Raw genomic sequence first — 25,948 nt, 5'->3', positions numbered from 1 at the left:
GGAGTCAGCAGTGATGGGAGTCGGCAATGAGGGGAGTCAGCAGTGATGGGAGTCGGCAGTGAGGAGAGTTAGCAGTAAGAGGCGTCAGCAGTGAGGAGAGTTGGCATGAGGATCAGGAGTGAGGGCAATCAGTCTATTGACCATGGGAGTTGGGAGGTCATGTTGTGACTGTACAGCACACTGATTAGGACACTTTTGGAATACTGCATTCAATTCTGGGCTCTTGCTATAAGAAACATGTTGTTAAACTTGAAAGGCTTCAAAAAAGATATACAAGGTTGTTGCCAGGGCTGGAGATTTGAGCTATAGGGAGAAGCTGAATAGTATGGGGCTATTTTCCCTGGAGTGTCGGAGACTGAGGGGTCACCTTATAGAGGCTTATAAAATCATGAAGGGCATGGATAGGGTGAATAGCCAAGGTATTATTCCTAGGGCAAGGAAGTCCAGAACTAGAGGTAAAGGTTTAAGGCGAGTTGGCAAGATTTGAAAGGGGTCTGACGTTTTCACGCAGCCGGTGCTACTTGTGTGGAACGAATTGCCAGAGGAAGCAGTGGAGGTGGGCAGAAATACAACATTTAATAGCCATCTGGACGAGTGTATGAAGGGTTTAGAAGGATATGGGCCAAATGGGACTAGATTAATTTAGGATAACTGGTCGACGTGGACAAACTAGGCTGAACAATCCTCTCAGATGAAGGGTCTAGGCCCGAAACGTCAGCTTTTGTGCCCCTGAGATGCTGCTTGGCCTGTGTGTTCATCCAGCTTCACACTTTGTTATCTCAGACCGAACAATCTGTTTTCATGCTGTACAGCTCTATGACTCTATAAGTCAATGGTGAAGAAGTCAGTGATAAGGGAAACTAGCAGTGAAAGGAGTGAATAGTACAGAGAGCCGGCAGTGAGGGGAGTGAATCATGAGGCAAACCAGCAATAAAGGGAATCAACAGAAAGGCGAATGAATAGTGCTCAGTAGCAGCAGTGTGTACTATCTACAAGATACACTGCAGAAATTCACCAAAGATCCTCAGACAGCACCTCCCAAACCCACGACCACTTCCATCTAGGCCAGAGGCAACAAATACAGGGGACACCATCTCCTTCAAGTTCACCTCCAAGTCACTAGTCAACAGTGAGGGAGGGTAGTGTGACTGGCGGGGCATGCATGGTCCTGCGGCAGGCAGGCCTCGCTCTCCCATTGGGTGTTGTGGACCTGCCTCGCTCTCCCATTGGGTGTTATGGACCCGCCTCGCTCCGCCATTGAGAGCTGTGCACCCGCCTCGCTCTCCCATTGGGTATTATGGACCCGCCTCGCTCTCCCATTGGGTGTTGTGGACACCCGTGCTCTCCGATTGGGCGTTGCAGACCCGCCTCACTCTCCCATAGGGTGTTGCGGATACCCTTGCTCTTCCATTGGGTGCTGCGGATGACGGTGTTGCTGTCTTATTGGTTACAATTGACAGAATCCGCCATTGGCTGCTACAGATAACCACCCCTCACTCCTGTTGGCTGAGGAGGGAACACTAGACTCGAAACAGTAACTCTGATTCTGTCCACAGATACTGCTCGACCTGTTGACTTTTTCCAACAATTTCTGTTTGTTTCCACTCCTATTGGCTGCTAGTCAGGCTTCGCTCACCCATTGGTTGCTGCAGTCAGGCTCCACTCTCCCATTGGCTGCTGTGGTCAGGCCCTTCTCTCCCATTGGTCTCCACCGATGACATTTCTCTCCTTCTGATTGGTCAGTTGCAGGTTACAGTTGATGCTTTCAAATGGCTGATTCCGATGCCTCTCCACTGATTGGTAAGTGATGTAATGTGGCCCGCCCCAATCAGAATGTGATTGGTCCTGAGACGCTGTCAATCCTTTCCGAGGAACACCCGCGTCTCAGGCGGCTGTTCTCGGCGCGACCTTCGAACGCGAGTCACAGACCCCCAGGCCCAGGTACAGCACTGAGTCCGGGTACAGATACCGGGCCCCGGGTACACCTCTGACCGGGGCCCGGCACTGACCCCGGGCCCAGCGTCATCTGTGAGGTGAACCAGAGCCTTAGGGACAGCAGTGGGCCTGTCCCGGATCCCCAGGGCGGGTGGATCTCCCGATCAGGTGCGGATCTTTATTATTTGGGTTAGATCATCCTGGTCGAGAGGCGGTTGGATATTGGGTGGATGGTCTAATTGTGGCGATCCATTTGGTGCATCATCTCAGGGCGGATCCCAGCCAATGGATCACATTGAGGGGGTGGAAATCTCCCACTTAATGTGAGGGTGAATGAACTAGGTTTGAATTGATTAGATTAGATTCCCTACAGTGTGGAAACAGGGCCTACGGCCCAACAAGTCCACACCACCCCTTGGAGCGTCCCACCTAGACCCATCCCCCAATAACCCACACACCCCTAGACACTATAGGTAATTTAGCATGGCCGATCCACCTAACCTGCACATCTCTGGACTGTGGGAGGAAACCAGAGCACCTGAAGAAAACCCACATAGACATGGAGAGAATGTGCAAACTCCACACAGACAGTCACTCGAGGCTGGAATTGAACTTGGGTCTCTGGCGCTGTGAGGCTGCTGTGCTAACCACTGAGCCACCGTGCCACCCTGGTTGAGCATCAGTTTCAGAAGGGGGAACAACAGAGTTATTGCAGCCAGACTGAAGTCAACAGTTGCTTGACAATTCCTTCTCAATCTGCATTTTTTGCAGGATATGGCTGAGGAGAACTCTGAAGCTTCCTCCAGATTCCTTTTCCCCTTCAAGCCCTACTCAATCCAGGAGGAGTTCATGAGTGCGCTGTATGATGTGCTTGAAGCAGGAAAGATTGGAATATTTGAGAGTCCTACTGGAACGGTATGTTTTAACCTACTATCTGTCACAGATAGCGTTATCCCCATTCAAATTGTGTTGCTTTCCATTCCGTAACCTAACGAGAAGGGAGGTGCTGGAGGATCTGAACGCTTGGAAGATGAATAAGTCACTAGGGCTAGATGTTGTGCTCCTAAGATGCTGCTTGGCCTGCTGTGTTCATCCAGCTTCACACTTTGTTGTCTAGGGCTAGATGTGTTGTTTGCTAGGCTGTTAATGGAAGTCAGGGAGGAAACAGTTCCCCTGAGGATTACCTTCCAATCCTCACACGATGCAGCTGTGGTACAAGAAGAATGGTGTCTGCAAACATTATTCTAAATGAATGCACGGCATCGCACATACGTTGATTGATTAGTCTGGTGGTGGGAAAATCACTGGATCAGTATTGAGAGAGGCGATCAATTGTTAGTTGGGGAGGTGCAGATTATTCAGGGATAGTCGGCATTGTTTTGTTAAAGGAAGATCACCTCTTACCAACTTACTAACTGTTTTTGAGCAAGTAACAAGGAGGATTGATGAGGCTAATGCAGTGGATGTTGTCCGTATGAATAATCTTAATGAGGGAATTAACAATGTCCCACATGGTAAAGTGGTCAGAATAATTAAAGCCCATTGGATATTGGAGAATGTGGTGAATTAGCTCAGTTTCAGGAAACAAAGGCAAATAGCAATTAGTTTACAGTGATATTTCCTCAGAGCTCAGTTTGGATCCCTTGTTGTTTGTTGTAAATATTAATGATTTAGATGTGGCTCTTATTATTAGGAAATTTGCAGAATACCCAAAATTGGCTAGGTGTTTGATCGTAAAGAGAATGGCAGATGACAGCAAGGGGGCTTGGTGAACATGGGGTGCATGTCCACAGGTTTCTCATCGTGATAGTACTGACAAAAGATGATGGAGCAGACCAGTTGGTTGATTGGATTTGTTCTGTTTGGGTGTGTTACCTTAAGCACTGTGATTTTCAGCTCTCTTCACCCACCATCTGTTGCGTGATTTCCTCTGAAATACAGTGCAAAACCCAGGGCTCGCTTAAAGAGGAAGCGAGTTGGAAAACTCCTTTCCTAAACTCTGGATGAGAGTAGGCTATTCAGTCCCTGCAATCCGTTCTACCGTTCATTTAGATCATACTGACCTGAGTACAGTTGTACATATTGACTGTAATTTGTATTACTTGTATTCCCTATCTTCTGTGTGTTGTGCTGTTTGCTTAGGAACTAGCAGAAGCTAATGGCTTTGCTCCTCACATGTCAGAGGCTCTGAGGCACTGTAAATCAGGAGCATTGTAACAGGAATTTGCATTTATTAGCAATGCACAGGAGTGTTATCAGCCTATGTGCAACAGACAGCTTCATAAGGAGATATTAAGGCAAATAGTTCAATATTTTTTAGGGAGCGCCGGAAAAGGAAGAAATAATGTAAGGAATTCACCATAATAATAGTCACTGGCATTGAGTTATCTCCCAATTACAGGCAGAATAATGAAATTCAATCACTGTGACTTTAAATTAGAGCCTCTGAAAAAGCATTGTGCTGTACATGGCATGTTAGCCCATGACTTCAGTACAGGTTATCCTCAGTCTGAGGATTGGTTTCATTGCTGGAGGGCTGCTAGAGTGACTGTGCTTGCTTTGATCTCCTGTGGCATTGCTCACAGTTCAAAGACATGTTTTTTTTTAATGATAGAAGTTCTCTGTGAGAGGGTAAGTGTTACAGGAGGTGGATGTATTCCATAAAAGCAGACACTTTTTACTGGATATTTTCTCACAATGGCCTCTGACATGTTAACTGTGGCTGCCATCGCTCCCTCAGGGAAAGTCACTGAGTCTGATCTGCGGAGCACTCACTTGGCTCAGAGACTTTGAAGAAAAGAAAAAGGTGGAAGCAGCCCAGCTTTTGGAAGATCATGTGCCACAGCAAGGTCTATCACATCATACCCAGAATGCCTCTGATGTTGATGGTAAGGGGCCAGAAGCTAAGGTCTTGGGGGCTGAATTAGACTGGATCACTGATTTTGTACAGAAGAAGGCTGAGCGTGATCTGGTCGATAAGTTAAAGGTCAGTTTTATGCATAAATTCTTTGGTGCCTTCAACATGTGATGATATTTATTTGCTAATGCCAGCCATGCCATTTAAATTTTCTAGCTTATCAAAGTTAATGTTTTTCAAATGATGGGTTTACTCGATCCAATGAAGTTTGTTTGCTATATGGATATTTGGGATTGTTGGATTGACGAATGTCAGAACATGAGTTCATTACAGGTGGGAGCTGGTGTTTTGGCTTGAAGACTGTGTTGCAGAATTGGGAAACAGGAAATGGTATAGTCACCATGGTCCCAAAGGACTGTAGGCTGCTCTCTCACTTGAAGAGAGAGATGACTGAGTGCTGAGTTTAACCTGAGGGTCACCACATTGCAGGTGAGCAGTGAGGATGAAAAGGTGGAGCCGTTGTGGTAACCTCAGCCAGAGCAGGAAATGAATCCTCGCTGTTAGCACCACTCAGCATTACCAAACCAGCAGAATAATATCATTGTCAAAATTTCATTAAAGGCTACAAAGAAGAAAGAAAAATACAGCACTGGAATAGGCCCTTTGGCTTTCCAAGTCTGTGCTGACTTATTTTCCCCTTTCATACTAAAGCTGCCTTCACTGACAGGATCCGTATCCCTCTATTCCCTTCCTTTTCATGTATTTGTCCAGGTGCTTCTTGAATGCTGCTGTTGTGTTTGCTTCCACCACCTCCTCAGGCAGCACGTTCCAGACACTCACCACCTTTTGCGTGAAAAACGTGCCTCATGCATCTCTTTTAAGTTTCTGCCTCTTGCACCTTGACCCTGTGTCCCCTAGTAATTGACCTCTCCACCCTGGGAAAAAGCCTCCTACTTACCAATCCATCCATGCTATTCATAATTTTATAAACTTCCAAGAGGTTGCCCCTCAACCTCCTGTGTTCCAGTGAAAACAAACCCAGTCCATTCAACCTTTCTTCATCGCTAAAATCCCCCATACTAGGCAATGCCCTGGTAAACCTTTTCTGTACCCTCTCCAAAGCATCCACATCCTGCTGGTCATGTGACCAGAACTGCACGCAATATTCCAAGTGTGGCCTGACTAAAGTTCTGAAAATCTGCAGCATAACTGATCTATCCTTTTACTTAATGGCCCTTCCAATGAAGGCAAGCACGCCATAGGCCTTTCTTTTTTAAACTACCTTATCTACTTGCAGTGATCTGTGGGGAGACAGTGGCCTAGTGCTATTATCACTGGACTCTTAATCCAGAGACCCACTATGTTCTGGGGACCCAGGGTCAAATCCCACCGTGGCAGATGATGGAATTGAATTCAATAAAATATATGGAATTAAGAATCTACTGATCACCATAAACCCATTGTCTATTGTCGGAAAGAGCCACAAAACCCATCTGGTTCACTAAGGTCCTTTAGGGAAGGAAACTGCCATCCTTACCAGGTCTGGCCTCCATGTGACGCCAGACCCACAGCAATGTGGTTGACTCTTTTTTTTTTTAAAAAAAACTGCCCTCTGGGCAAGCAGGGGTGGACAATAAATGCTAGATAACAAAGTGTGGAGCTGGATAAACACAGCAGGCCAAGCAGCATCTTAGGAACACAAAAGCTGACGTTTTGGGCCGGTCTAGGCCCGAAACGTCAGCTTTTGTGCTCCTGAGATGCTGCTTGGCCTGCTGTGTTCATCCAGCTCCACGCTTTGCAGATGCTGGAGAATCGGAGATAACAGTTCCCATTATCTCACGACAATAAATGCTGCCTGGTCAGCGACACCCTCATCCCATGAATGAATAAAGAAACCTGCACACTCAGATCTCTCTACATATCAATACTTCTAAGGGATCTGCCATTCCCTGTATAATTTCCACTTGTACTTGACATAGCAAAATGCATCACTTTGTTTGTCTGGATTAAACTCCATCTGCCATTTTTCTCCCCGTGCCTCCAACTGATCTATATCCTGCTGTACCCCCAGACAATCCTCCTCACTATCTGCAACTCCACCAATCTTTATATCATCTGCAAACTTAGTAATTATACCAGCTACATTTTCTTGCAAATCGTTTGTGTAAATCACGAACAGCAGAGGTCCCAGGACTGATCCCTGTGGAACACCACTACCCTCTGTATCCTATAAATAAAGCACTTCACCCCTGATACCATGTGACTTCATCTTTTGTACCACGAGGTACCTGGTCAAAGCCTTTTCTGAAGTCCACGTAGACAGCATCGCACGCTTTTCCCTTGTCAATCATTTTCATCACCTCAATAAACTCGATGAAGTTAGTGAGGCATGACCACCCCTGCACAAAACCATGCTGTTTATTGTGAATCAGTCCATTTGCATCTAAATGCTTATAGATCTTGCCCCTGAGAATCTTGTCCAATAATTTCCCTACAGAGGTCATGGAAGAAATAAATCAAAATGGCAAGATGCTGATTATGATAAAAGGGAATCATCTCCAAGTTATTGGATAATTGATCAGTGAAGGTCAACGACCTGAGGAAGAAACAATATATGAGAGTGAGAGGGCAAAATGTTGATTCAAACACAGCTATAGCAATGGCTTCGGAAGTGTTGAAGGAAGTTCAGGCAGTGTCTCATACTAACTTCTTGCTGAATCCGCTCATTTGATGATGAAAACTCATAGAGTCATAGAGATGTACAGCACAGAAACAAACCCTTCGGTCCAACACGTCCATGCTGACCAGTTATTCGACATTAACCTAGTCCCATTTGCCAGTATTTGGCCCATATCCCTCTAAACCCTTCCTATTCATATACCCATCTGGATACCTTTTAAATGTTCTAATTGTACCAGCCTCTACCGGCACCTGCAGCAGCTCATTCCTTGCAAGAAAGAGTTGCCCCACAGATCTTTCTCTTTTGAATCCTGCTCCTCTTACCTTAAACCTATACTGTCTGGTTTTGGACTCCACTATCCTGGGAAAAAACACCTTGTGCATTCACCCTATCCATACTCCTCATCATTTTATAAACCTCTTAAGGTTGCCCTACAGTCTGTGATGCTCAAGGAAAATAGCCCCATCCTATTCAGCCTCTCCCTATAGCTCAAACCCTCCAACCCTGGCAACATGCTTATAAATCTTTTCCGGACCCTTTCAAGTTTCACAACATCTTTTTCTAGCAGGGAGACCAAATTTGATCGCAGTAAAGAATTAAGTTTTCCCACGTTATATTCCCATTTTCCTAAATGTAGTAAACAGGGACTGAGAGTTTGATCTCTCTGTGAAGAAGGTCAGGAAATGTTCTCACCTTGTGAATGGTTGCAGAGAATCTGAGCTGCTCCCCTTAGTCTCAAGGTATTTATGAGAAGTAAATAGCTGTGTAAAGATTGAGTTGACCTTAAAGTGCGTGGGTATCTCCAACTTGCGTTTTTCAGGATGAAGAATTAAAAAGAAAGAGGAGAGAAGAGCGACTGGAGAAAATACGTAACAATGTGCAACTTAAATATGCTTTAAAACGCAAGGTATGAATTTTTCATTAAGGTTGAAGTGTGGAGGGAGGTGATCGAGACGGAAGGAATGACTGGGTGTTCATATTTTATTTTCAGCTGTAATATTGCTCACTCAGGGCTATGGTGCAAGATGATCCTATATTCTCTACTGCCTTCCCTTTGCGCAATCTTATTTATTTTAACCTTGATTTTCACATGACCTACATATGCCACTTGTGTAAGAATCATTCTGCTGTATGCAGAGAAGGAAAATGTTGCAGTTGTGGTGATTTTTCACAACCTCAACATGTCCCAAAACATCTCACAGCCATCAGCATACTTTTAGATGTAAAATAATTTTTTTTTGTAATGTAGGAAATACAGCAGTCAATTTATACACTATGATTTGTCATTTTAAAATGGGAGGTAAAAATCTGATAGGAGACAAATCTGTTTCTTCTTGAGTGATCTTGACAAATATTGACCGAGTGTACAAGAATGCCTGTCAATGATTATAGATGTATGGTGGTGGACTTGGTTTAGTGTCTCAACCATAATACTTTCTGTCATCCTGTCTCAGCATTTAATTTGTGGTGCAATGAAGGGGCTCATGGCATCTGTTATGAATTTTTCTGATCATAAGCCTGGATGATTTGTTTTGTAAAAGGGGACTGTTTCAGTGTGATCAAGGAATAATCCATTTTTCGCATTTCTGTGGGATGTGGTAAGCATTTGCTATCTTTGTCAAGCAGTTGCCAGAATTGTCACTGTTTTACCTATGCTTGGTCCCAGAGAGATGATGACAATGAAACTGAGCGACTCATTCAGATGAGTGGAGAAGTGGTGACTTCTGAACACGCTGAGGCTCTGGATGGGGAGGATGACAGCTTTATTCTGGCAGATTATGAGAGTGACGATGAAAAGAAACCACAAGATTTGAAGTAGGTGAAGTCCTGGTCTGTCGGGGAAAGAAAGAAAGAAAGACTCGCTGCATTTCATGACCTCAGTAAATCTCAAAGTGCATTGTTGTAGTGAAAAGTGGCCAAATGTGTGCACAGTACAATCTCACAGGTAGCAAAGTGACACTATTTTCCCAGAAAGATTGACCATTAAATTTTGGCTGAGAATGCCACTGCCCTGGGTCATCCACCTGAGCAGGCAGCTGGGGCCATGCAAAAGTGTCAGCCCAGAACAAATGTTGGAGATGGCACTTGAACCCAAAACTTTCTGCCTAATGTCAAAGTGTTGTCCCTGAGCCTCATCCAGTCAGATTGATTTTGATGCTGTTGTGATTTTCAGATCTTGTGCCAAATGGATTTCCCCCATCGTTCTGTGTGAATATCCTAATGACCTGAATTTCATGATGTCAGTGTAACTTTAAAATTCCAATTGCTATAATAATTAGGTTCACTGGTTTCCCCAGTGTCATTGTGAGTGAAAAATTAATAAGCTGATGGTTACAAAGCCTTAAGTTTGAGAATATGCCAGACAATTGACCATGTTGTTTTAGGCTTGAGAAGGCAAATGAGTTTCTGACCTCCACCCATTTATCCCTAGGCCATTCTGTCTTGGAAATATCGAACAACAACAAGTTTATCTTCATGTGAAAATGGCTTCTGATCTCCCCGGCCTGTACCTGTGTAGTGAGGGGAGAAGAAGCAAGCTGAGATACTTGTTTAATTGTAGAATTATTTAGGCTGTGGACTCCTCTATTCACTGAGGGAATCAACTTATGAAAGTGTGGTGATAATTCACAAATGGTGTGTTGCAAAGTGTGAAGCAAGGTCTCTATGCTTTACAAGTGGTTCTTACTTTTTTAATGTTTTTTTTCCAGCCTGTCTGATGAGGAAGATTTGGAGGAAGAGCATGTGACAAAGGTTTGGAGGATAGAAGTTCTCTAACTCAGTCATTTTAATGAATTGTACCCAATAGATATCACAAAGGCCTGCCAGTCCTGGAGTCCTAAAACAAGTGCCAGTGATTTGATTTGTTGTTATTCTCTTGAGCCAAATTGAATCCTAATAGCATCAGCAGCTGCAAATTCACCAAAATCATCTCTTTCAACTGTAGTTGATCTTCCATTAAATATAACTGCACCTCTTCCTTTCATATAGAATGCAGTGGACACTTGGAATTAGGCCAGGCTGCAGTTCATTGATGTGTTAGAGTAAATTAAGTGAATTGGTGATGATGGCTTTGAGATAATATCAATGAACTAGTAAACTGGAGGCCCAGGCTAGTGCTGCGATGACATCCATTCAACTGCTAATAGCTCGTGGAAATTAGATTTAAGTAGTAAATCTGGAATTGAAAGTTTGTCTTTGTAATAGTGATTGAAACTAAGATAGGTTTTTATTTACAAGAATCAATCTGGTCACTAATGCCTTTTAGAGAATAAATTAGTTAAGGAAGTCTGCTACCTTTATCTGGCCTGGTCTGCATGTGGCTCCAGACCCTTAGCAATTTGCTTGACTCTTAACTGCCCTCTGAAATGGTCTGGGAAACTACTCAGTTTACAGACAATTAGAGATGGGCAACAAATACGGGACTTGCCAGTAATGCTCACATCCCATGAAAGAATAAATAAAAAGAAAATGTATTTGATAAGAGGGCTGGAGCTTTAGGGTGAGCCTAATTCCATTGGTTTACGAAATGCTTCAGCAATCAGAAGGACATTGACTACTATTGCTTGTTAACCCAACCTACCATAGAAACACTGAGCTCAGTTGTAATATCCCCTGCTGTTTCTTGCAGGCAACAGGAAGTGGGTACTGAATACAATGTCTTTCACTTTACAGGGCTTTGTACCACACCATCTGCGAATGGTCTCCATTTGGGTTTTTGAATCTCACTTTTTAAAGGAAGTTGATGGAGCAGGTTTACCTCAATCTCCAGAGGGTATGAGGTTATCCCGCCATGACCACCTTGGGGTCAAAGACCAGGTTACTTGGGTTGATTGTGCTGCCATGAACTAAGGGAATGACAGTGAATGCCTAGAGCATTTGGATGTGACCACCCTCTTTACATGAGCTGATCTAATACAGTTTTTCCACTCCCAGATCTATTACTGCAGTCGTACACACTCGCAGCTTGCTCAGTTCATACACGAAGTCCAGAAAAGTCCGTTTGGCAAGGATATCAGGCTGGTGTCACTTGGATCCCGGCAGGTAGGTCATGGAGGGGGCTGATCTGCACCTTTTGAGGATCCCCATAGCTCTTATCATTGCTTGGTGTGCCTTTGAATCACATTGGTGTCACTTAACCAGACTGGAAATTGGAACAGGCCACACAGATGGCTCATTCTTTAATTGGAAAATCAACTTGAAAGGCTGAAGAATGCGTACAGGACACAGGGACTAAGAAAAAATGGAAAGGAAATAGGATGAATCAAAATACAGTGACTCTCTTGTGTTGATTTCAAAGATCTGAAGATTGTAGAAGGACGGGAAAACTTAGGGATTCTAGGAGCTGATTGGTATCCAGGTCCTGGGAGCGAGTGAGTTTGTCATATTGCTGAGAATTTTAACTTGAACATTCAAAGATCTTGATTCTTGGCAGCAACAGGAGTCTAAGTTGAAAGGAAAGCAAAGAACTTGTATTGACCAACGTAGTCTGTACCAACTTTGTTGGATCACACACTTCCTTTCCGGTGAATCTACAGCCAAGAGCAGGAAAGGCCCAAGGCTTTTTGCTACCTCTTGTTAAGTCAAGAATCGTGGATGCCGGCAGTGTCTTCCACCATTGACAGCACTAAACCAGAACCTGTTAACCTGATGTAAACACGTACCTCCCAATAGCTATGGGCAGGACTGAAGGTACCCAAATGCTTACTGGTCTTTTATATCTCCTCCCTAACGTAAAGCTCTGAATTACAGGTGATTTCTTTACCTGTTTAATCATTAATGGAGCTTTTTCTTTAAGTTGACTTTAACCTTTTGGTGGTTTTATTTTTGATACCTGTAAGCCTACAAAGACCAATTTACTGGAATCTCCCCTAACATTGACTATAGTAACGGATGATGATGATCTATCAGTTCAGATCACTCAATACCAGACCCCAGCCAAAAGACATTTGAACCTGAACCCCTGGGAGTCACCCTGTGTTACCTGGTTTTGGTAAAAATAAAGTCTGCCACATGGTGCTCCATCTCTGTGTCTGGACTTTACTGCAATTTAGAGGGATATGGGCCAAATACTAGCAAATGGAATTAGATTAATTTAGGATATTTAGTCAGTATGGACAAGTTGGACCGAAGGGACTGTTTCTGTGCTGTACATTTCTAGCATGTATGCTCTATTTAGTTGTTAATGTGTGACAGTAACCAAATGGCAGAGCGTGTTCCTTTTTTTGGTCTCCTCTTTCTCTTCTCCCTCCTCCACGAAGAATATGTGTGTAAATGATGAGGTGAGGCGCCTCCGATCGCTCCAACTGATCAACGATAGGTGCCTGGAAATGCAGAAAAACAAACGTGGTGAGTGGAGCCTGTATTTCTCTCCTGTGAAAATCTGTCGTGTCATTCAGTCTGAACTTGAGGGGATTTCTGATTCTGTCAGAAATGGAACTGCTTCCAATTATTATTGTTACAGAGGTAGTAGGAACTGTCAATGCTAGAGAATCTGAGACATCAAGGTGCAGAACTGGATGAACACAGCAGGCCAAGCAGCATCAGAGGAGCAGGAAAGCTGATGTCTCAGGTCTAGACCCTTCTTCAAAAATGGGGGAGGGGAAGGGGATTCTGAAATAAATAGGGAGAAAGGGAGAGGCAGATAGAAGCTGGATAAAGGAGAAGTTGGGGGAGAGGAGACAGACAGGTCAAGGAGGTGGGGATGGAGCCAGTAAAGGTGAGTGTAGTTGGGGAGATAGGGTGGGAATAGGTCGGTCCAGGGAGGACAGACGGGATGCAGCTAGTAGGGAGGAGATGGGGGTGGAACTTGAGGTTGGAGGAGTGGATAGTTGGGAGGACAGGTTAGGGAGGCGGGTATGACCTGGGCTGGTTTTGGGATGCAGTAGGGGGAGGGGAGATTTTGAAGCTTGTGAAGTCCGCATTGATACCGTTCGGCCGCAGGGTTCCCAAGCGGAATATGAGATGCTGTTCCTGCACCTACGTTGGTGGCATCCTTGTGGCAATGCAAGAGGCCCAGGATGGACATGTTCAAGGAGTGGGAGGGGGAGCTGAAATGGTTCGTGACCGCGAGGTGCAGTTGTTTGTTGCGAACGGATCGTAGGTGTTGCACAAAGCAGTCCCCAAGACTCATCTCTACCATGGACATCCAGTCCCTATACACTTGCATTCCCCATATAGATGGCCTACAGGGCCTCCGTTTCTTCCTGTCCCCCTCCACTGACGCCCTCATCTGCTTAGCTGAACTCGTCCTCACCCTTAACAACTTCTTCAATTCCTCCCACTTCCTACAGACAAAGGGGGTGGCCATCGGTACCCGCAAGGGCGCAAGCTATGCCTGTCTCTTTATAGGTTACGTGGAACAATCCCTCTTCCAAAGCTACACTGGCCCTATCCCCCACCTCTTCCTCCGTTACATCGATGACTGTATCGACGCTACCTCATGCTCCCACAAGGAGCTTGAACAGTTCATCCACTTCACCACTACCTTCACCCCAACCGTAAGTTCACCTGGGCCATCTCTAATACCTCTCTCTCTCCTTCCTGGACCTCTCTGTCTCCATCTCTGGCAACCATCTGGAAACCGATATCCATTTCAAGCCTACCGACTCCCACAGCTACCTAGAATACACCTCCTCCCACCCAACTTCCTACAAAAAGGCCATCCCCTCTTCCCAGTTCCTTCACCTCCACCGCATCTGCTCCTGAGATGAGGCATTCCACTCCCAGACATCCCAAATGTCCTCGTTTTTCAAGGACCGCACCTTCTCCTCCACAGTGGTCAAAAATGCCCTTGACTGTATCTCTCACATTTCCTAGAACTCATCCCTCACAGCCCCTACCCACAGTAACAACCCAAACAGAATCCCCCTCATCCTCGTTTACCACCCCACCAACCGCCAGATCCAATGCATCATCCTGCGACACTTCCACCATCTGCAATCTGACTCCACTACCAAAGACATTTTTCCCTCTCTACCCTTATCTGCTTTCTGGAGGGAACACTCTCTCTGTGACTCCCTTGTCCGCTCCACATTCCCCGCCAGCCTCACCACAGCCGGCACTTTTCCATTCAACCACAGGAAGTGCTACACCTGCCCCACATCACCCCCTCACCCTCATTCCCAGCCCCCAAGAAAACCCTCCACTTCAAGCAGATGTTCACCTCCACATCTGCTAATGAGGTATATTGTATCTGCTATTCCCGTTGTGGCCTCCTCTACATCGGGGAAATCAAACGGAAGCTTGGGGCCCACTTTGTGGAACACCTACGAACGGATCGCAACAAACAACTGCACCTCCCAGTCATGAACCATTTCAACTCCCCCTCCACTCCTTAAATGACATGTCCATCATGGGCCTTCTGCAGTGCCACAATGATGCCACTCGAAAGCTGCAAGAACAGCATCTCATATTTCGCTTGGCAGCCCTGCTGTCCAATGGTATCAATGTGGACTTCACAAGCTTCAAAATCTCCCCTTCCACCACTGCATCCCAAAATCAGCCCAGCTCATACCCGCCTCCCTAACCTCTCCTTCCACCTCAAGCCCCACCTCATCCCACCTCCTTGACCTGTCTGTCCTCCCTGGACTGACCTTTCCCCTCCCTACTTCACCTTTTACTGGCTCCAACCCTGTCTCCTCTCCACCTATCTGTTGATTTATCCATCTTCCATCTGCACCCCCCCCCCCCCAATTTATTTCAGTATCCCCTGCACCTCCCCCATTTCTGAAGAAGGGTCCAGACCTGAAGCATCAGCATTCCTGTTCCTCTGATGCTGCTTGGCCAGCTGTGTTCATCCAGCTGTGCACCTTGCTATCTCCAATTATTATTCATGGTTTTACCTCTGTCCAAATAGTCCATTTTATAAAGTTAGTGCTAAACTGTAACTCCCCTGCTCCTCCTTCGAAGTTTTTGCTGTCCTCTCATCAAATATATTCTTTTGGACATTAAAATTTTCCTCCCTTGATCGTCCTAAGCTGCAGTCACATTGTCACATATTCTCTTTGTCCTCCCATCCTTAGCAGGTTGAAGCCAAGATTTGTAGAAATCCTGGAAAATTGGCTGTGAGCTATTGGGCCCATTGTAAAGTTCAAATGCTCCATAGTTTACTTTTGCAGGTATGCCACAATTATTTATGTCGGCAACATTATTCTGTCTTTTTTACTTCTAAAGGTTGAACTTTACTCTGCAGTGGTGGTGGAACAGGGCTGTGATGTGTTCTCTTGGCTGATGGCTAGACTTTTGTGGATTGGCTTGCCTTTGTATTGTTTGGTTCAGTCTTTTGGATGAAGCTGTTCTCACCAACAGGTGCCAGACCTCTCCAGGTTGAGGCTAGTTACTTCACCTGCGATAGTTCTAGGGATTTAACAAATTCCTGTACATGAGACCATTTCCCTAGCACAGTATTTTTTTTCAGATTGAGAGACTAATGATGGAAATATCTTTGGCCGTATTTTATGTCTGAGCATTATAAGACAAAATAGGACACAAACCAACAGAACGAAACTTTAGGTCAGATGACTGGAAGTTCAAAAAGAGAGCCTTTTAAAGTGCTTGTTAAAGGAAGAAAGTGTGATCAAGAAGCTGCAGATGTAGGGAGTGAATTTCTGAGCTGACATAAACTGAAGGCACAGTCGAGTAGTGGTGAAGTGATTGAATTCCGGCATGTTGAAGGAAAGATTGGGAATTAGCTGAGAGCAGATATACTGGAGGGATGTAGGGCTGGAGAAGAGTACACAGAAAGGGGGCATGGCCATTGTGGGGTTTTAAAAAGGAGGGACATTTTAAGTGTAGACAAAAGAAAGGCATAGATGAGTTTCTCAGCAACAGAAGTGTGGAGATGGGCACCTTAATAATGAGATGAATGTATGCTCACTACCCAGCTATTGGATATTCTAGTTACTGAGCAACTTTACATCAACTTGTAAGTTGCTAACAAGCTAGAAAGTAAGGCTGGGGAGCCTGGTGTCTGTGGTGCGGAAGCTCTTGGAGAAGATATTTTGGGACAAGATATCTGCACATTTGGAAGAAAATAGACTAGTTAGTGTCAGGCAGCATGGTTTTGTACTACGACGGTTGTCTGTCACCAACCTGATTGAATTTTTTGAAGAAGCAACAAAGATAATTGATGAAGGAAGGGCTGTGAATGTAGCTTATATAGACTTCAGTAAGGAATTTGATAAAGTCCAACATGGCAGATTGGTACAAAAACTAAAATCACATGGGATTTCGGGTGGGCTGGCTGGTTGGCCACAGAAGTCAGAAGATAACGGTGGAAGTATGTTTTTCAAAATGGAGACCAGTAACTAGTGGTGTTCCACAGGCATCAGTCTTGAGGCCTGTTTGTAGTGTATGTAAATGACCTGGAGGAAAATGTTGATCGTCTGATGAGTAAGTTTGCAGATGATACGAAGACAGGTGGAGTTGCTGATAGTGCTGACGATAGTGAAAGAATGCAGCAGGATATAGATCGATTGGTGACTTATGCACAGAAATGGCAGGTGGAGTTTAATCCAGACAAATACATTTTGGAGGATCAAATTTAGGTGTAATTGTACTGTAAATGGCAGAACCCTTAGGAACGTTAACATACAGACAGATTTGGGCGTGCAGATCCACAGTTCCCTAAACGTGGCAGCACAGGTAGCCGAAGTGATTAAGAAGGCATATGGCATGCTTACCTTCATCGGCCAGGGCATGGAGTACAAGAGTTGGCAAACCATGTTGCAGCTGTATAAAACCGTTGTTAGGCCACATTTGGAGTATTGTGTGCAGTTTTGGTTGCCACATTATGGGAAGGACATGGAAGCTTTGAAGAGAGTGCAGAGAAGATTCACCAGGTTGTTACCTGGTCCCATGGACATTGGCTGTGAGGAAAGGTTAAAAAGACTAGGATTGTTTTCACTCGAAAAACGATGACTGAGAAGAGCCCTGATAGAGGTCTCCAAAATTATGAGAGGCATAGATAGGGTGGATAGGCAGAGACTTTTTCCCAGGGTTGAAGTTTCAATTACAAGGGGGCACAGGTTCAAAGTGAGAGGAGGAAAGTTAAGGGAGAAGTGTGAGGGAAGGTTTTCACACACTCAGTGGTAGGAGCCTGGAACGGACTGCCAGAAGAGATGGTGGAAACAGGCACTTTTACAACATTTAAGAGGCATCTGGATGGTTAAGTGAATAGGGAGGGAATAGAGGGAAGCAGACGGAAAAGGGACAGAAGGTTTGTTTTTTTAGATTAGTTAGGGCATTAGTTATGGCGCAGGCTTGGAGGGCCGAAGGGCCTGTTCTGTGCTAGACTTCCCTTTGTTTTTTGTTCCAAGACCTGGCCTGCCTGCATATCAGGCTCAGTGCCACTCTGCTTTGTTACAGTCTCATAGATTCCTATCCTCCCATTAAACAGGAAGTAACAGGAAATGAGTTGCAACTACAGCATACCCCTACTGAGTTAGGGAGAAATGGTAAAATCGTTTTCTACGTTGAGGTCTATTTCAGAGCTAATCAAAATGACCCTGCCACATGTCTAACAGTATCACTGCTTTGGACTCAGGATTTTTCCACTCTTCCTAGTTCTGAGGTAGGGAAGTTTCAAAGAACTGCAGACTCTGACATAGCTATTCGGCCTTCTATGGGAGAACAGGTACTTTAGACATTGTTGTTCTCCTGGTATTGAGAGTGAGGCTCAAACCTGGCCACCCATTGATAATCCTCACTTTCATGTGTATCATATGGAGCATTCACTGGCAGGACTTGGTACGTCGTCCCCGACATTTCCCTCGGCCCCTCTAGTTCAATGATCAATGTTGCACCATGACCTGCTGCTGAGATCTACTGACTCAATGTGGCACAGGACTTAAACTTTGACCTCCTGTTCCTTGTTAACTTTAAAAAAAAATTCATTTCAGGCAGTGCCCCACTCTTAAATCTATTGGTGAACAGTTACAGCATTTTTTTATTTGGGCAGCATTACAATGATTTAACTGAACACATTAAGTAGATGAGGTTAGATAGACAAAAGGAATCTCATCCAGTTGTTGGGAAGTCTATGTCTCAGAAGTATGGTTAGAAATTTTTAGAGTGAGACCCCTTAGGAGTATAATTAGGAATCATTTTCTATCTCTCTCTCTCTCTCTCACACACACACACACTGGTAGAGGTTTGGAACATTTCTGCAAATAGAAGTTGATGCTCTGTCATTTATTAATTTTTGAGTCTGAAATTGGAGTGATTTAATTAACTAAAGGTATTTTGGCCAGGGCTGAAAGCTGGGTATGTGGGGTTACATTGTAGATTTCATTGAATGGTGGAGTGTGTTCAAAGTGTAAATTGCTGACTCCTATTTTGATGTTCACACTAAAGTGAATGCAGAGCTTTAGCAATCCAGTTGAGGGAATTGGTTAATTCCATTAACAAACATTTTGAAACAGGTTAGAGTTGGAGGAAAGAAGTTCCTTCATTTATCGGGCACTTTTGACATGTAATTGCCAAAATGCTTCATCACTAGTAAGATACTTATGCAGCATAGTCACTGTAGAATAGGAAATGGTATGGCCAATTCAGGCTGAACAAGAATAAATGAGGTGAATTACCAGTGAACCAACTGTAAATATTCACGAGTCTTTTATCTATATCTAATCTTCTATGTTTGTTTCTATATAAACAATATTGATAATGCTCTCGTCAGTGAACTACCAGGTTTGAAGTAAAACACACTTTATTCATACAGTTATAGTTAAAATACAAACAAAAAAAAGCATTGGAACAACAACTTTATTGGAAAACTTAACAAAATAATAGATTATTTAACTACTACTAAAAATAGATTATTTAAACTACTAATTGTGTTTCGTTATAATAACATCCCATAAACATATGCTTGGTAATGGCAGAATCAGTAAAAGAAATTATCTCACATGCAGTCCTCCAGTCCAGGAGGAAGGAACATCAAGAGAAAACTTGGGACGGAGGGAGGGAGAAAGAGAACTTGAGAGTTTTGCTGTTGCAGGGAGAGATGTATGGCAGCCTCCAAACTCCCAATAGCTACTGAAAGCTGAACTAAAATCCTGATTCTGTGGGAGTTCAAGCTGCTGCTCTTGTTCCAACTTTTTTAAAAAAAACCCAAGGCCACACAAGCTGTTTACTTTCTTGGCTCGGAACAGATTTTTCAGCACCTCTGCCTCAAGCTCTGTTCATAAAAACACTAGGACAAAATACGCCTCTTAAAGCCTTTGTATCATCACATCTAATGAGGATTCTGATTTACTAATCATTGAGGAACAGGGTGCTGAGAGAGGTTTTTCTTCCACTGATATAATGGTCTAACACTTCTTTGAGTGGGAATGCACTGTCAGGCTCATGGCGAGAGCAGATGTACATATGACATTTTCTGAAAGCCGACAGAAAACTCCACGAGGATGAGGTGGAAACTCTGAAACGGAGACGCAAGAGTCGAGTCACGTGCCCGTTCTACAGTCACGAGCAGATGCATTCCTTGCGTGATGAGCTGCTGGTGGAGGTGAAGGACATTGAGCAGCTGGTGTTGTTGGGGAAGGAGATGAAGGCATGTCCGTACTATGCCAGCCGCTTTGCCATTCCACCAGCACAGGTATGGGAAAGTTCATCTTGTTCAGTAGCAAAAATCAACTTTAGATTTGTTTTTTAAAAAAAAAATTTGAGTTGAGGGCATTTATGGTCATCCTTTTAAAAATAAATAAATGTGCATGGGTCATTTGCTTGAAGCTGCGGTGAAAATACTGACAATGCATTGCATAGGGAGGTGCATGATCTGAATCCGGCAACAATGAGATTATAGTGGTATAAATCCAATTTGGGACAGTATGTGACTTGGGGACAAATTTGAAGGTTTTATAGATCATAGAATCCCTACAGTGTGGGAGCAGGCCATTCGGCCCACCAAGTCCATACCAGCCTTCCAAAGAACATCTCACCCAGACATACCCCGTCCCTGTAACCCTATATTTCCCAAGGCCAATCCACCTAGCCTGCACATCGTTGGGCTGTGGGAGGAAACCGGAGCCCCCGGAGAAAACCCACACAGACACAGGAAGAAAGTGCAAACTCAAAGAGCCACAACTTTGTTTCTTGGTAGATTTGCAAATTACTTCAGATGCTGGAATCTGTACTGGAAACAAAAAATGCTGGAAATCCTAGCAGGTCAGGCAGCTTCCATGGAGAGAGAGCAAGCTAACATTTCCGAATCTAGATGACTCTTCATCAGATCTTCATTTGGTAGAGGTTGTGGCAAGTTGAGTTGGTGCAGTGTAAACATGTTACAGCTCCCTTTCCTCCTGTTTGAAAGGTGCACGTGAAGCCCAATGGTTGAAGCACCGGCTGCTTTTGAGTAATGTCACGCCTCGCGTTTTGAAGAACCCTGCACTGCTCAGGTTAATTAATACCAAGAATTCCAGCTCTGAACTGTAGCTGGTGGACAGACTTTGGGCGGATTCAGGAGCTGAGTTGTTCCTCGAGCACCATCCAGCTCCTCATCTGTTCATATATCCACACTATCCACCAGGCAGTTCTAGTTATGCTCAAAACATTCATGCTTAAGAGTCTAAAAAGAAGCAGATTGCTGGGCATTTTTCAATTTGTGATGAATGTCAAATACGTGCAAATATTGTCGACTGCTTGTCTGCCTAAGCGTGAGTTTGTTGATGGATGTGGTTTTTAATCTGTTGTCTGGGGCTTTGTAATTGGAGTTGAACACCGTAGTCCGTGTTCTGATCTTATGATGGACGAACGGTCATTGATAAAGCAACTGAAGATGATTATAAATCGAATAATTCGACATAGTGCCAGGAGAGTTTTCATTCTTATTCTTCTATTTTTTTTTCTTATGTACGATGCCTTTGCGCACTTCATAAATGTTCAGTTTTCTGCCCCTGGATTTCGCCTTTAGTTTATCCTGCTCAGCTTATTGCTACTGTTGGAGAGGAGGGTTTGTCTCCACAGAAGTTGTGTCGTGGTTTGAGCCAGATGTGAGTTGGTAAGAATGAGGGCAAACAGATTTCTTCCTTGTAATGGTTTCCAATTGCTTGCCACAGCCCTTGTCAGGCTGTATCTTATGATTTGGCCAGTCAGTTGTGGTACTACCAAGATAATGATATATGTCTGAGTTTTCCGCCCAGAAGGAATTCTGTGCTGTCAACAGTGGCTGCCTCCTACTGGTGCTCAATACTGAGAAGGGCCATGTTATTTGTTGATGGTGAGAGTGGTATGACTGGTGTTTAGGAGAATATTTCTTCACCTTGATAAATCTGATACCACAAAACTTCAGTTTTCACCATTCTAAGGACATCCCCCATGTTAATGTACAAAGGAATACTTTGCTGTGAATCAGGAATGTGTTTCCTTTGGATTTTACAGGCTGTGTAAAGATGATTGGATCCCCTGTACTTTGCAGGGATTGCACTGTAAACTGAATGAACATGGTTCTGCCTTTCCCCTCGTGCTGGTTTTCATGGGTTCCCTCTACTCCTGACAGCTGGTGGTGATGCCATATCAGACGCTGCTGCACAGTTCGACCAGGCAGGCATCTGGCATCAAACTAAGGGGGCAAGTGTTGGTGATTGACGAGGCACACAACCTGATCGATACCATCACTGGCATTCACAGCTACAAGGTGACGGGGTCACAGGTGGGTACCACGTCATTGTGGTCATATAAAGTTGTTTGTAGCATGATGTATAGCGGAATCATTTATTTTATGAACCAGACCTCTCACCCCACTGTACCTGTGCTGTTTTTGGAAGGGTCATGCAAATAATTTCAATCTCCTTTGTTCTGCAATTTTTTAACATCATAGTTAAGAGCAGGAATGTGCTGTGCAACGCTTTGCATTTGTTCCATGTTCAGGAAGATCATACCTAACCATCCACCTGACTTCATTTGCACAGCTAATTCCCATATTCCCTGATTCTCTTAGAGACCTAACATTGCTGATCTTCGACTTGAATACACGCAGATGGGCATTCACAGCTATTTGTGAAAGAATGCTAAAATTTCATGACCCTCTATGTTTAAAAAGAAATCTTCTCCTCAGTTATAAATGAGCGAGCATTTATCTTGAGATTCTGCTTTGTAATTTTAAGCTTTCAATCTACATACTAATAGATGAATTAGGAGCAGAAAGTAGGCCATTAACCCCTCTTATTTGCTCTGCTAGTAAATAAGAGAATGGCTGGTCTAATTACTTCACATTCCCACCCATCCTTGATGACCACCTTCCCTCCATCATAGGGTCAGAAGTGCGCATGTTCACCGAATGTTCAGCACTGTTTGCAACTTTTCAGATATTGAAGCAGGCCGTATCCGAACACTGCAAAACCTGAACAATTTATAGATTTGGTTTGACGAGTGGCAAATAATATTTGTGCCACACAAAAGCTGGGAAAAGATCAAATCCAACACGTGTGAATCGTCCCTTGACATTCAATAATGTTACCATTGTGGGTTCCTCTCTCTGCCTTAAAAAGATTCAAGAATGCTGCTTCAACTACCTTTTGAGGAAAAATTCCAAAAACGTATGATCCTTTGAGAGAGAATTGCTGCTCCTGTGTTAAATAGGCAGCCCCTTATTTTGGGGCAGTGATTCCCTAGTTCTCCTGAGATGAATCGTCCCTTCCCAACGTAGCATGTCAAGACCCCTCAATTTTGCATGTTCCAGCCAAGTTGTTTCTTAATCTTCTGAACTTCAGTTGATACAAGCTTAACCTGTTTAATTTTTCTTAAAAATATCCTGTACATTCCAGTGTTAGTCTGGTAAACGTTCTGAATTCTTTATAATGCATTTATATCCTTCCTTTACTGAGGAGACCAATGCTGTACACCATACTGCTTATGTGTCTAGGGATGTAGGAAGGAGGCCATGGAGGATTTGAAAAATAAAAAAAGATAATTTTAAAGTTGAGACGTATGGGGGCGGGGGGCATGATAAACCACTTCTTCCTCTTTATCTTCACTCATTCATCCTACTTCATATTCTCTTGAGACAACCATTACTTGGTCCTACCGTCAGTGCCTCCCATTCCACTGTTTCTATTTTGTCTGTCTTTTTGAAGTGTCAAGCACTCTGCAGTATGTAATTCCCAAATTTGGTTACTATAACCTCTGTGGTGGCTGTTAGACAAATCTCAATTATCTTTTTTGTGCCATCAATCTTGTTACAAAATACTTTCAGATGCATTCTGATAAAGCACCTTTTAATGTTCCATATTTTGCTCATTTTCCCTGTTTTGATCTTATTTACTGCACTGTTATGGTTAAACACTTTGCCTCTTCCTGTCACACTGTTTATGTTCACCAAATTTACTACACTTATATGGCCTTTTCCTTTAGACTTAGAAATTTGTTTTCTCCTACGTTTTTCCTTTAAAGCCTTATAAGCGCTATTAATTTGCTGCCTGGTTTAAGTCGAGTCTATCGCAGTAGAACAACTCCATCTTCACCTGGTTAAAGTGCCAGCTCCCCATGAATAGAAGCCCCTCTCTCTGCGGCAATGCACTCAACATCTTAGTTCTTTGACTCTTGCAATTTGTGCAGTTAAGGAAGTAGTCCAGGCATTCTTAAGGTTCTGCTCATCAATCGGGACTCAAAAACCCTCAACAGAACGTCATTTTATCCATGTCACTATTCCTATATGGACCACAATTCTGGACTGTATCCTCCCCCCGCAAACATTTGGTATTGAAATTGCTCTTCATCTTCAAGGGGTATCTTTAACTCTTGTACTGGCCAGGAAACACAGTTGACCAAATTCCCAGTTATAGCTACGCAGAAGGCTATTTATACCCCTGACAACAATCCCCAAAACAAACCCCTTCCTGTACAGGATTAATTACTCCCCATAAAGTTATGTTATTTTTAAGTACTTGTTGGGTGGATTGAATTTAATATTCACTAGAAGTATAGAAACAGAAAATAACAGCTTTGCAGATCATTTGTCCCTTCGAGCCTGCTCTACAATTCGATATGATCGTGGCCAGTCCTCCTGCTATCTACCTCGAATCTTTGATCCCTTACATCTGGCTCCTGCTATTCGTACACTTCATTTCCAGTATCTGCTGTGATGGTATTCAAACCCATGTACCTAGAACTTTATCCTGGGCCTCTTGAATATGAATACTTTGACACTGCTGCTACTTGCCTGTCTCCTGTGTTGCTGAGACTCCGTATGAGGTCCCAATGCTGGTCTGGTTGAGATCGCTGAAATTGGCATAGGTCAGGCATTGCCCTGAGTCTTGGATTACTATCTGAGTGACTGCAGAACAGGACGGTGTCTTTGCTGACTGAGCCCTTGAGGCGAACATGTTTTAACCATGAGCAGAAAGCAGCTGCCCATTTTATTTATTTTATGACGAAGCCCATTAGGGATGGAAATGCATCTATTTAGTGCCTTTTATAGAGTCATTCAACATGGAAACAGTCCCTTCTGCCCAACAGTCCATACCATGTTCCCAAACTGAACTAGTCCCAGTTGCCTGGATTTGGCCCATAATCCCCCCCCCCCAAACTTTTCCTATTCAAGTATTTATCCAAATGCCTTTTACACAGTGTAACGGTAATGTTGCACCACTTACTCCGGCAGCTCACTTCATACATGAACCACACTGTTTTGAAAAAAAGTTGCCCCTCATGTCCGTTTCAAAACTAGCTCCTCTCACCGCTAATTTGAACTCCTCCACTCTAGTGAAAAGACCTTGCTATTCAACTTATCCATGTTTGTCATTATTTTATAAACCTTAATAAGATCACCCCTCAACCTCCTACGCTCCAGTGGAAAAAAGTTTCAGCCTATCCAGTCTGTTTTTATAACTCAAACCTTCTATTCCTGGCAACATTCTGGTAAATCTTTTCTGAACCCTTTCCAATTTAATAATATGCTTCCTATGACAAGGTGACCAAAACTGTCCAAGGTACTCTAGAAGAGACCTCACTAATGCCCTGTACAACCTCAACAGGACTCCCTGCATCCTTTCCTAAACAGCTATCTGATGCCCTTTGCAAAGACTTCATACTCTACCTAAGCAAAAGGTTGTGTTGCAGATTCCCATATTTTAGTCGTTTGTTGTACTCGGATGTGTTCAAGGAATAGAATTTGAGATTTGAGCCAGCAGGGGGAGGTATTAGCCTTTTGGAACAGGCAGCAGCAATGCAGCAGTTTAAGACTGTAACCTTTTATTAAACTTCTGAGTGCGTGATTCATTAGTATCTAAGAAGAATAATATAGATTAAACTATAATTAGGGCATGACAATCTCATGCTTTAACATTTATAGTTTATAGAGAATACGGAAATCGTTTTAATTCATGCATGGGATATGGACAGTGCTGACAAGGCTAGCATTTATTACAAAGCTGTAGACTTCCTTGAGGAGATGATGATAAACTGCTGCCTTGAACTGATGTAGTCTGTGCCGTATGTATTTTCCAAGTGAGTGTGGTATGTGGATTGGAGGGGAACAG

At 43.8% G+C, this 25,948-nt stretch overlaps 1 protein-coding gene across 7 annotated transcripts in view; it reads left to right on the top strand.

Moving 5' to 3' along the window:
• The first annotated feature begins 1,535 nt into the window (after positions 1-1,535).
• Positions 1,536-25,948, top strand: part of ddx11 (DEAD/H (Asp-Glu-Ala-Asp/His) box helicase 11) — a 72,829-nt gene continuing 48,416 nt past the window's right edge. For 4 of the 7 annotated variants that reach the window (XR_009446868.1, XM_048548390.1, XM_048548393.1 and 1 more), the window contains exons 1-10: positions 1,877-2,103; positions 2,707-2,850; positions 4,676-4,921; positions 8,293-8,379; positions 9,139-9,287; positions 10,181-10,223; positions 11,406-11,513; positions 12,731-12,818; positions 19,859-20,070; positions 21,970-22,122. Coding sequence is in view for 6 of the 7 variants with exons in the window: in XM_048548390.1 (XP_048404347.1) it covers positions 2,710-2,850; positions 4,676-4,921; positions 8,293-8,379; positions 9,139-9,287; positions 10,181-10,223; positions 11,406-11,513; positions 12,731-12,818; positions 19,859-20,070; positions 21,970-22,122 (1,227 nt within the window). In the remaining variant the exon portion in view is untranslated. Of the gene's footprint in view, positions 1,801-1,861; positions 2,104-2,706; positions 2,851-4,675; positions 4,922-8,292; positions 8,380-9,138; positions 9,288-10,180; positions 10,224-11,405; positions 11,514-12,730; positions 12,819-15,524; positions 15,590-19,858; positions 20,071-21,969; positions 22,123-25,948 lie in introns of those variants that run through there. The other 3 variants (XM_048548392.2, XM_048548391.1, XM_059652270.1) reach the window with 3 other exon arrangements.

The sequence above is a fragment of the Stegostoma tigrinum genome, chromosome 18, assembly GCF_030684315.1.
Source record: "Stegostoma tigrinum isolate sSteTig4 chromosome 18, sSteTig4.hap1, whole genome shotgun sequence".
Taxonomy (NCBI): domain Eukaryota; kingdom Metazoa; phylum Chordata; class Chondrichthyes; order Orectolobiformes; family Stegostomatidae; genus Stegostoma; species Stegostoma tigrinum.
The sequence above is the reverse complement of the archived record's forward strand: the minus strand, read 5'-3'. Positions and strand labels throughout refer to the sequence as shown.